Source organism: Paroedura picta, chromosome 1 (assembly GCF_049243985.1).
Source record: "Paroedura picta isolate Pp20150507F chromosome 1, Ppicta_v3.0, whole genome shotgun sequence".
Classification (NCBI taxonomy): Eukaryota; Metazoa; Chordata; class Lepidosauria; order Squamata; family Gekkonidae; genus Paroedura; species Paroedura picta.
This window is the reverse complement of record NC_135369.1, coordinates 42,671,530-42,683,386: the sequence shown is the minus strand read 5'-3', so window position 1 is coordinate 42,683,386 and position 11,857 is coordinate 42,671,530. Positions and strand designations below refer to the sequence as shown.

The following is an 11,857-nucleotide window of genomic DNA, read 5'->3' as shown; positions in this document are numbered from 1 at the left end:
TTCATTAAAATATGTAAAAATGTATTGTATGCTTAATTTTTCAGGTAAAGCTTCTCAGCTTTATTCCCATAATTTGCCAGGACTGTTTGATTATGCAAGGCAAATGCAAAAGTTACCTGTTGCTATACCAGCGCACAAACTTCCTGACCGAATACTTCCCAGGTAAATAAATAAATAACTAAATTAGAGAAAGTGTACCATGTGTATTGTGTCATAACTCACCTGAGCTTCCAAACTGATTCACAAAGTAATAAAACAAGTCCTTTAAACTGTAAAGGAAGGGAACTGATTCATGAAGAGAGACTGACAGACTAGTGGTAGAGTGGAGATAGGAGTGAAGAGGAGACTGGTGGAAAGGGTTTGGCTGGTTCTGGGCCCATGCTGCTTTGAATTATCCCCTGATTTGTGCACGGATTTTTGTGACCTTACTTTTCACTTCAGTTTCTTTGTTTTCCCTTGAGTTTTTTCTTGGTTCTTTTGAGTCCCCTTTTACCCCAGTCTTTTTCAGTAATCTGATTTTGAGTTGCCTTTTTTCTAGTGTATATTGTTTTGCCCCACCTCCTTCCACTCACCTCCAGCCCACTTTTTAGAAGAAGAAAAGTTGGTTTTTATATGCCACTTTTCTCTACCAGAGGAGTCTCAAAGCAGCTTACAATCACCTTCCCTTTCCTCTCCCCACAACAGACACCTTGTGAGGTAGGTGAGGTTGAGAGAGCCCTGATATTACTGCTCTGTCAGAACATCTTTATCAGTGCTGAGGCAAGCCCAAGGTCTCCCAGCTGGCTGCACGTGGGGGAGTGCGGAATCCGGCTCACCAGATCAGAACACACTCCTAACCACTACACCAAGCTTAATAATTGGACTAGAGTGGTCAAACAGTCAAGAAAGAAGTCTCTTTTCTTCTTAACAGTACTAAAATATCTCTATATAGCTAGAGCATTCTAACTGTAGGCTTCATAAGTTCTCTGTATACCCAGCTTTCAGTTTTTAAAAGTATGTAACTAGCCTCTTCTTGCTGAGATAGTTCTGTTTTCTGTAGCACTGATAATATCCCAATTATCAAGCTTTGATTATTTAATTCTTCATTCCATGGTTTTACCTGCTTTACCACTGTCTTGACAGTATGTGAAACTGAAGTATAGGATATATTGAGAAGGAACAGTTTTTAATTTGTATTTTGATTTGGGGCTTATGTGTTAACAGGAAGTTTGCTGTTTCTACAAAAATTCCTGACACTAAATGGTGCCAGAAATGCTGTGTGGGTAAGTTAAGACACAGACAGATATAATATTACTGCATACATCTGTTCCTGCAAACTGTTTAGGCTTTTTCTGTAATTTTGCATGACACATCTGGTATCAAGCTTGCTGGCTTTCAATGTCATGCTTCATACTTGAGGCCTGTCTTCAGTACTTGTTGTGAATTTCTGGGTGCCTTACTGTTCAGTGAAAGCATCAGCTCCACAGAAGGTGATAGAGTACAGACTCAACCGAAGGGAAGCAAAATAGTGGTATAGAAGTACTGGGGAGAGATAGAAGTAAAGTGACACTTCTTCTCTGTAATAATGTAGAGAAAGGGATATAGGGGGAAATGAGGTGTCATTCGTAAGTCCTTATGGGTTCCCCACCATTCACCTGCACCTAATCCTGGAGGGCCAGCACCATGTCTCTGGGCCAAGGGAAGGGAAGCAGGGATGCAAATAAAGGTAGTTTGGCTGGTAGGTGGGAAGGAAAGAAGACAGTAGGAAAGTGGAGAGGCAATGGGGAATTTTAGGAAAAATAAAGAAGAAATTGTGGAAGAAGGAAAAAAGACACACGCCTTACAAGTCTTTGTAGGTCCCCAACTTGTTGTGTGGCTTGTATTTCAGAATTGCTGCAGGACTTTCCCATTCTTTGCCAGTGGCATTTGCAACACTCCCCACACCAAGAATGGGAAATTGCTTGCTATAGTTCTGTGACTGTGAAATCTGACTTCTGGTGTTTAAGACAGATGCATCATTGCAGGTCAGGTGCTAAAGGGATCAATTTTCTTGAGTTCAGTGGAATATGTATGTACTTTGTATGAGGGTGGGAGGATAGATTTTTTGCTGCTGGGGTATATAATTTTAGTGTTGTATTTTGTGTGGGGGTTTTATTATGTAACTTGCCATGAGATGGCTTGCCTCTAGCTCTGGGAAATAAATCTAATAATAATATTATTATTATTATTATTAATGCTTTATTATTTTATTTTATAGTGAGGAATCCTTATACAGGCCACAAATATCTTTGTGGGGCTCTACAGTCTAGCATTGTTCTGTTAGAGTGGGTTGAACCAATGCAAAAATTCATGCTAATCAAGGTAAGTTTCAGAATTTTCATTGTCTCCAAGAATAATTCATAATGGCAAATATTGATTCTTATAGTGGTTATCACATAATAGCTGTCAGTTATTGGGTGTCCACTTACAGCTCATCTTTTGCTCACATCCCCCTGAAAAACTGAGTCAGTTTTCAAGAATGAAAACAATACCATCTAGCACGGTTATCTGATAAAAAATCCATTAGCGGAACATCATTCTAGCTCTTAAAAGCCTAAGTGAACAGGTGATCTTTCTATGTGTTCTTGGAAACAAACAGGATTCACTGGTGTACCACCTAACTCATTCCATAGCTTCTGGACCGTCCTTGAAAAGGCTCTGAAACAGTACAAATCATTATTCAGGAAGGAACTTAAAGCAAAACTCGATGTATTGGGGTGGATCCCTTCTAGTTCAGTTAGAGGTAGAAGATGAAGTAAGAGCTGAGCTAGATGCAGTTTTCCACCTCTTGCTGCAGCTTGCTGTGCCTCAAAGGGTCAGTAGATACTCTAGGATGGGGTAGTCAACCTGTGATCCTCCAGATGTTCATGGACTACAATTCCCATGAGCTCATGGGAATTGTAGTCCATGGCCATCTGGAGGACCACAGGTTGACTACCCCTGCTCTAGGATCCATTTGGGAGCTATACTGGAAGGGGAAATTGTCCAAAACTGCCTCTCCCTTCCATGATTAGAGGTGCCTTCCACAAGTGGAAAAGGAAGTTAGGATTCAGTTAGATATTAAATGGCAAAGGAACTACAAGTTGATTGTGTAGCTTGCATTTCGAAAAGTTCTTAGTTTACCTCTGGTGTAAATCTCAGTGGCTATAACCATGGCAGATCAAATGTTTTTAAATTGCCGAGAGTTCTTTAAACACATGCCATTTTTGTTTGTTTGTTTCAGCATATAGACTTTCCTGTACCTTGTCCATTAAGACTGTTTGAAATGCTGGTAGTTCCTGAACAGGAATTCCCTCTAGTCTGTGTTGGTGTAAGTAAAGGCAGAGATTTCAACCAGGTGGTGAAGTTTGAAACTGTCAACCCAAATTCTACCTCTTCATGGTTTACAGAAACAGGTTTGTAACTTACTTGGATCAGATTTCTAAACATAAGGCTGTGCTCAGTGGTGCCTTTGTGCTCAAAGAACACCTTTGGATTCAACCTATCGCTTGAATTCAGCTCTTAGCTGTCTTATAAGTGTAATCTGATTGGATCCACAGGTTGGATTGAAAGGTGTCCTTCCATAGTTACAGAGATTAAAGTGTTTCAATACATCTCATTAAAATGGATTCCATGCTGTTCTCTGCTATGAGTCTAACACTAAACATTTTAAAATTCAGGATTCCTAATGCTTTTATTTATAGAGGGGCAGAATAAAGCATTATGTATAATAATTATAAATACCTGTCTTGGTCTGAATGCTTCCCTTGCTGTAACGTTCAGAGCTGATTTATGCATAAACATGTTGATCATCTCTACATCACGTCATTAAATCCCTTAATAATTTAATGTGGAATTGTATTTGTGGCTCAAGTGTCAAACTAGGATCTGAGAGATACAGGTTATTGCCACTCAGCCATGAAATCTTACAGGGTAACCTTGGGCCAGTCACTCACTTCAGCTATCCTACCTCACAGGGTTGTTGTGAGTATAAATGGAGGAGAGGAAAACTATGCACCCACATTTTGGAGAAAAGGAGGGGATGAAGTAAATAGTAAACAATTGATTCAAAATACAAGTGTCTCTATTACATGTGAAGACTGTTTTTTCTGGAGACACAGTAGTCTGCTGTGAGGAGAGGGCAGGCTAGTTCTTCCACCGCATACACTTCCCTCTTAAAAAGCCTCCTCATATATTTTCTATCATATCTTTTTTAAAAAACAATAAATCTATGCACATGGTTTCTGAACTATTGAAAAATTAACTTTACAGAGCATTTTTTATTCTAAGTAGAAGTATCCAACTTGAAAACTTGAATTGGCTCCTCACATTTGCATATAACTTTTTTTCGTTACAGATACTACACAGACAAATGTTGTACATGTAACACAGTTGGAGAGGGATACCATTTTAGTCTGTTTGGATTGTAAGTGGAGTGAGCCAAATATCCCTATTCAATAAGTTCCATAGTTTAAGGAAAACTGTTGAATAATACATGCTGTTTGTATTTTTAGGCTGTATAAAAATAGTAAATTTGCAAGGCCGGTTAAAATCTAGCCGAAAACTGTCTTCAGAACTTACATTTGATTTCCAGATTGAATCCATAGGTAAGTTTAAATTTTCCCATAATATTATAGCATTTCACTCTTGTGTTATTTCACTGGATGCTTTTGACAGGGTTAAGGCAGTTTTCTGTTTTGAAGCCAAAAGTCTACTCAGTTGTCAGCAAAACAAAGGAATCTCCTGGTAACTCGTTCTACTCACATTTTCATACTCCGCTGTTCAACAAAATTAACTCCCACTATGGCTTACAGGACAATTCACAATTCAAATTCTGCATGACTGAGTCAACTTACAGTTCTTCCTGAGTTTATTTATGAGGTCACACGATCATGTAGAATAATAGTCATGTGGGTTGGTAGGCCATGGGCAAAACAGGCAAAATCATTCCTTCTTGCTCTTCCCTCTGTAAAGTTATGCTCATGGAAGAGGCAGGAGGGAGCAATTTCATCCCCTTTCCCCATCCTAAGAATAAACTTTCCTGGTGTCAGACGGGAGTGCTGGAAGGCTGGTGACCATCAGGATCATACCCATTGTCCATACTGGAGCAATGACATGTTCTGTAGTTGATGCATTAGATATGGGGAACAAATTATTAAAATATAGTATCTCCGCCCTCATTCCATACTTAGTTCTCTCCCTAAGACTTAAAGATTTAAGGTATCTTAGAATACTTTGCCAAGAATCTCAGAGTGATTTACAAGTTTTTAAATGTTTAATGCATTACCCTTGTGAAACAAAGAAAGATTGAGGACGGGAGGAAAATATTTAAGTGTTAAATATCAGATGATAATATCCCTGTAAAAAGGGATTATTTGTGAAAATTCTTGAAATACATATGTTTGGGGAAAATATATTAAAGCTCCTGTGTTTGTGAAAGTACTTCACTAGTCAAATAATATAATTAAGCTGAAACATTAAAAAGAGATATACTTAACACAGATTCTACTTTTTTATATAAATAAGCCTTAAAGCAACATTATATCATTTGAATTGAGTATCTATAGGGAACTGATGAAATCTAAGGTTTGGAATGATCTCCAGTGTTCTTCATGGTTCCAAAATGTCCTTACTCATGTACTTTTTCCTATAATTCAGAATCTTGGTTAATTAAAAGATACTGATTAATTAGACCTTCTCCTCTTCATCACGGCAATCATCACGAGCCGCAAAGGAGTGGCGGGCTATAAATCTAATAATAATAATAATAATAATAATATTGTAGAGTTTTATTAAGTGTTCTCTGTGTTGGAGGTGTTTAGATTTCCTCCAGTATGTTTGGATGTGACTTTTAAAAAATTCCACCATTTCCATGAAATGAAGTTTAACTGTAGGAACATCACTCTTCTTGCACAAATAGATAATGTCATCAAGATACATTTATGATCTTAAGATGTTTATGAAATCAGTGTGCCATAGATGGCAAATAACTGCATACATGGGTGCAATCAGAATAATTAACTAGAGTCGTCTTTTCCTACCAGTTTGCCTACAAGATAGCGTTTTGGCCTTCTGGAAGCATGGAATGCAAGGCAGGAGTTTTCGATCAAATGAGGTAAAAGTAATGACTGAATAAAAATTGTTGCCACCCCTTGAATTGATTTGAAGAAAAAAAATCACAAGCAATATAGTTTTTCTACCTGATATCCATAATTAATACAAATCTTTGATGATTATGTATTAATACAGCAATAATAGCTTGTCTGTAAATTCTCGCCTTTCCCTAAAAGAAATGGCTAACATAGTATATTGATATTGTTAGAAAGATAAGAGCTTGGAAATTCCTATTTATTTATTTATTTATTTATTTAAACTTTTTATACCGCCCTTCCATACAGCTCTGGACGGTTTACATATAACATGTAACATGATTACGTAGAACATTGCAACAAATATAACAAATATTTATATAGAGAATATAACAAATAACAAATATAACAATCATAACATGTCAACCAGAACAGTATTTAACAGGAACAAGAACATTGACACAGCTTTGGGTTGGCCAGATTCTTTGGTCATAGGGGGCGGTGTCTGGGGAGGCAGTGGGTGTTTTGGGGCTAGTTCAGGTTTCATTTTATTTGTGAACTTGCTGAGAAGCCTTATACAAACGACATACCTTTCAACCATGGCCTCATGTTATCCAGGTGCAAAGGATAATAGAGAGAAACAGATGCAGTTTGTGTAATATTAAACCGAGAGGTGTGTTTATAGATTTATAAACGTGCATTTACTGAACAGCAGCCAACAAACATTATTATTAAGATGATGATGATGATGATTTAAATATATAACCTGCCTTCCTCCTAAGACTCAAGGCGGGTTACATCAATATATAAAATCCCATAAAAACCCCTAAACCAGCATCAGCTCTCAAGGTACCTTCTACCTCTCACAGTCATTGAACAAGGGATGCGCTAGAGATTGTATAGCGCAGCCCAAGGGGGGCCCCATTGCTTTTACTGACCTGGCCTCAAACATAGACCTGGTGGAAGAGCTCCGTTTTGCTGGCTCTGCGGAACTTTGCCAGCTCCGTCAGGGTCCTCAGCTCTCCCGGGAGCTCATTCCACCAGGTCAGAGCCAGGACCTGGGTCAAGGCCTGGCATATCTCTCAGGCCAAGGACCACCAACAGATTAGTACCCGCAGAGCACAAGGCCCTGTGGGGGCATAAGGCACCAGGTGGTCCCACAAATATGTGGGTCCCAGAACGCGAAGGGCCTTAAAGGTCAGAATCAAAACCTTGAACTTGATCTGGGCCAAAACTGTTAACCCAGGGGTAGTCCTCCAGATGTCTATGGATTATAATTCCCATGTGCCTCTGCCAACATTCGCTGGCAGGAGCTCATGGGAATTGTAGTCCATTGACATCTGGAGGGCCGCAGTTTAACTACCCGTGTTAACCTGTGCAACTGCTTCAGTACTGGCTGGATATGTGTCCTCCAAGGTGAACCAGTGAGGACTCTAGCAGCTGGAGTAGGCCAGTGTAGAGTGAGTTATAGATTCTAGTCAAGAGGTGACCATTACATGGATCACTGTGGGTAGGTAGTCTGGGGGCAGGTAAGACACCAGTAGCCATGCTTGGCAAAGATGATAAAACGTGAGAGCCAGTTTGGTGTAGTGGTTAGGAGTGCGGACTTCTAATCTGGCATGCTGGGTTCGATTCTGCACTCCCTCACATGCAGCCAGCTGGGTGACCTTGGGCTCGCCACGGCACTGTTAAAGCTGTTCTGACCGAGCAGTGATATCAGGGCTCTCTCAGCCTCACCCACCCCATAGGGTGTCTGTTGTGGGGAGAGGAATGGGAAGGCGACTGTAAGCCGCTTTGAGCCTCCTTCGGGTAGGGAAAAGCGGCATATAAGAACCAACTCTTCTTCTTCTTTTTCCCTGTGACCTGCGCCTCCATTGTAAGGGAGGCATACAGTATAACTTCCAAATTCCTTGCTGTGTGCCCCCGCAAAGATGGGAAGACATGCTTCTTGCCCTGCTCCTCTCCTGTGGGTAGGTAGGTAGTTGTGAGTTCCTGCATTGTGCAAGGGGCTGGAATAGATGACCCTGGAGGTCCCTTCCAATTCTATTGTTTCTGATAGATTCAAGTATTTGGATGTTGTAACAGTTTACTAATGTAACAGGATTAACTTTTGCTTATATATTCCCACTGTCATGATGGTCATTTCATAGTCTTGAGGAAGAGTGCTTGCACTCGAAAGCTCACGCCTTGAATAAATCTTTGTTGGTCTTAAAGGTGGCACTGGACTGACTTTTTTTTTGTTCTGTTTCTGTCTTATACATAGCCCTTTTCCTGAATCAGTTTTCTTATAAAGGGTCTTTAGCAGACTTCGATTTTTTTTTCATATCTTTGATGAAATGTTGCAGAATAAAAACTTGCAAAATTATTAGACAATAATTTTATTGAATAAATGTTTAAAATGACAAGAACCATTTATTTTCAAATAGATCACACAGGAAATTTCTGACAGTACAAGAATATTCAGACTCCTTGGATCTGACAGGTATGGTCAGTCCCACACAGAGTATATTAAGAATGGAAGCTTGCTTTCTTCTACAAGAACAAACTCTATTTTCTAGCTTTTTGATCTCAGTTTTTCAATAATATATCAAAGGACTTTATCTTTGACTTCTGCATATTTCAGATTGTTCAGTTTTATTCCAAATTAATTATGAAAATTTAAGTTGAACATTATGGTTCATTTCATAAATAGGAACAGAAGAGAGAGCACAATTTATTTCTAGTACCTCATAGAAGATACTGGTGCAAGTGAGTGTATCATCCCATGCTTTCTAGTGGTTTGTTTTTAGTAGCTTGATCCACAAGGGAATAAGTTGCAGATTTCTGGGCCTGTCACTGCTTTGAAATCTTTAGTTCCCTTTGCCAGGTGACAATGCATCTGTAATAGTTGGTATCACCAGCCCATGGACAAGGTAAATCCTATAGCAATCAATATATTTAGAGAATTCTTGAACTGTATTTTGATCATATTAAATTGAATTTTCCTTCCTTAAATGGAATCTCTTATGCTTTCTCTGGTTAGAATTTCATAATGGCAGTGTGGAGTCCAAAGAACATTAGAAGAGAGAAGCACATTTGCAGTACATGCCATAAATCTAGGTATAAACTTTAAAAGGTAGAAATAATGACACAGCAATCCTCTCTCCCTGCTAGGCATACAAACAGAGAAGGGCCAGGAAATTAAATTCTTATTGATTGAATGTGTCTTTATTTCACATGGCCAAGGTTAGGCAAGCAAGTCTTTTGTGCTGGTCTTTTTTTTTAAAGATGCAACAAGGTTAAAATTGTGTAATTATCAAGCAATGTTTCACGTAATAGGCACCCAGTTACCATCTGACCACATGATTAAAGACAGCTAATATACAGCAGGCTGATAACAAGCGAGTTTGGTTAGTGAATTGGTCTAAGTTCTTTTTCTTGCAGGACAACTTGTATGGATATTGCTTTTGCTATTTTTTGTATGAGTGAGACCAGTGAAGTTGATTGTAGCTACTACGCAGTGGCTGTTCAATATGAGCATAAGTTAACCATTCCATTGTCAAATACTGCCTCGATATATTTCTCAAAACTCTTGCTTACATTGTATGGTTCATTTTCATGACACTTTACAATGCTCATATTTCTTTTGCTTCATTTCTTTCAGAGTTGTGGTACTGGAGAGTAGGCCCACCGATAACCCTACAGCCAACAGCAACTTGTACATCTTAGCAGGTCATGAAAATAGTTACTGAGAAGCAGTGTGCACAGTGGTTAATCATGAAAACAGAACACTACTTCAACACTTACGACAGAAATTGCACAAGAGTTGTAATAGCCCATCTTCAGTTAGCTTGTAATTTATTGTGGTGAATGAGGGAGTGTGTGAGAGAGTGAGAAGACTTGTCTTGTATGGTTTGGACATGATTAGCACATTTATACCACAAAAGTGCTTGATTCACCATTATGTAATCTTTGTACATATATGCAGTATTTTTCAGTGAAATGTATTGCTGAAGGACTTCATTGATTTTATGTAGATAGTGGTCAAATGAGTCACCTGTATAGATGTAAAAAGGTTGCAGAGAACATAAAATTGCATTTGGGGTACTATTTTAAGGACTCTGACTTAAAAATGGGATGCTAGGTAGCGATAAACACAGTGCATTTAAATAACACTATTGTATTTTATTATGTAATTTACTAATACAAATAAATCTTACCTTTTAGACATTGTAACCAAGGATGTAATCCTATTAGAATCTTGGGCTTTTTAAATTTTATGCAAGTACACTGGTGTTTATGGTTGCACAGAGCATTAATATGTGATGTATTTGGTCACAAAAATAAGCTGTGACTTTGTGGATATGATTTGAGCTTTATCATTTTAGTTTATTTGGATAGCTTTCAATGTGAAACCAGCCAACTGAATACCTGTATTTTTATATTTAAGTAAAATTCTCTAATTATTTCTGTGCTTGGGAGAAAGTACATATTTTGAAATGGGTATAAATCCCAGACAGTGGTACCTTAGCATAATAAGTGTATACCATGACAAAAAACAACAACACATTATTATGAGACTTTGTTAAACAACGCCATTCACATCATGTTAAAAATTACAGCATTCCACATCATGGAGGCTGAAATGTATTTGGGGCTAGATCTAGAGATGCCCATGTGCAAAAGGCTGTTACAGACCACTAATGTTCTGTGCAGTTCTATATAGATATTCATTAGCAGTTATATTAAAATGTGTCCTTTTATAGTGGCAGAGCTGGTCTGCCATTTTAAACAGGATCACACTTTTACCAGTGTGTCTTAGGATCCCACACAGGTGGCGGGCAGACATTTACCTATTATTTATTTTTTTTCAAGCAGAGGGGTCTTGTAGGTGATTCCTTTTCAAACCGTGTTCCAGAGAACCTAGGAATCCCTCACAAGATAATCAGTAGTGGCAGACTACTGAAAGACAGTGTGCCTACCACTTTTGTTCTTCCCCTGGCATGCACAGTCACAAGGAAGTGTTTAATGTGCTCTAAAATAGAGCATCTCTTGTTCACTGCAGTACATCTAAATGAGTGTGTATCTTGTATGATGTCCAAGAATCTTATGCAACATATAAGGTTCTTGGCAGGCATGAAAAGTTTCCTCAATAGACTCGTGGATTTCTTGGAAGGCAAGAAGTTCGAAAGCCATAAGGAACTACAGCTATGGAGTAGCTGTTCCACGTGTTGGAGAGGATTGGTAAATGGGGTGATTATCTTAATTTGGCATTCTGCAGAAGGGAGTTTGGCCTTATGATCATTTTTATTTTTTTTTCCTAATGTCTTAACACCTGGCCAAAATTATTTAGTTACTACCTCATACAAACAATGTAATTATTACGCATCACAGGAACTTAGTTTTGAGCTAAGCTGGTTTTGATTGCTAATTTTTCAATGCAGTATGTATTGCCAAGGTTTTTCTTTTTTTTTAATGCACATATTGGTTCTTTGTTTTTGGTATATGTTCTTTATACTGTGATAATACACACTAAGAACAAACTACATTAAAAGTGATTTATGGTCTGTATTGATGTTGTTTGGTAATACTTTTGAATATTTCTTAGTGTATATAATGTAAAATAAACTTTTTAAATAATAAACTTTTGTTTGCTGTATAAGTGGATCGCCCACTGCACTAATTTTCTGACTAAATTAAAATTGATTGGGAAAAAGTTGTTCATTGAAATCAATTTTGATTGCAATAAAAATGTAGAAAGTAAAATAATGGTCTTCAGATATAACAGGAGC

General features: G+C 38.2%; 1 protein-coding gene across 11 annotated transcripts in view; it reads left to right on the top strand.

Annotated features, from left to right (window-relative positions):
* Positions 1 to 11,709, top strand: part of MAP4K3 (mitogen-activated protein kinase kinase kinase kinase 3) — a 76,666-nt gene extending 64,957 nt beyond the window's left edge. For all 11 annotated transcript variants that reach the window (XM_077335676.1, XM_077335656.1, XM_077335647.1 and 8 more), the window contains 9 exons: positions 45 to 162; positions 1,204 to 1,262; positions 2,237 to 2,340; positions 3,242 to 3,413; positions 4,355 to 4,423; positions 4,512 to 4,604; positions 6,042 to 6,112; positions 8,513 to 8,568; positions 9,730 to 11,709. In XM_077335676.1, coding sequence (XP_077191791.1) covers positions 45 to 162; positions 1,204 to 1,262; positions 2,237 to 2,340; positions 3,242 to 3,413; positions 4,355 to 4,423; positions 4,512 to 4,604; positions 6,042 to 6,112; positions 8,513 to 8,568; positions 9,730 to 9,817 — 830 coding nt within the window. In that variant the 3' untranslated portion in view covers positions 9,818 to 11,709. The remainder of the gene's footprint in view (positions 1 to 44; positions 163 to 1,203; positions 1,263 to 2,236; positions 2,341 to 3,241; positions 3,414 to 4,354; positions 4,424 to 4,511; positions 4,605 to 6,041; positions 6,113 to 8,512; positions 8,569 to 9,729) is intronic.
* Positions 11,710 to 11,857: the final 148 nt, after the last annotated feature.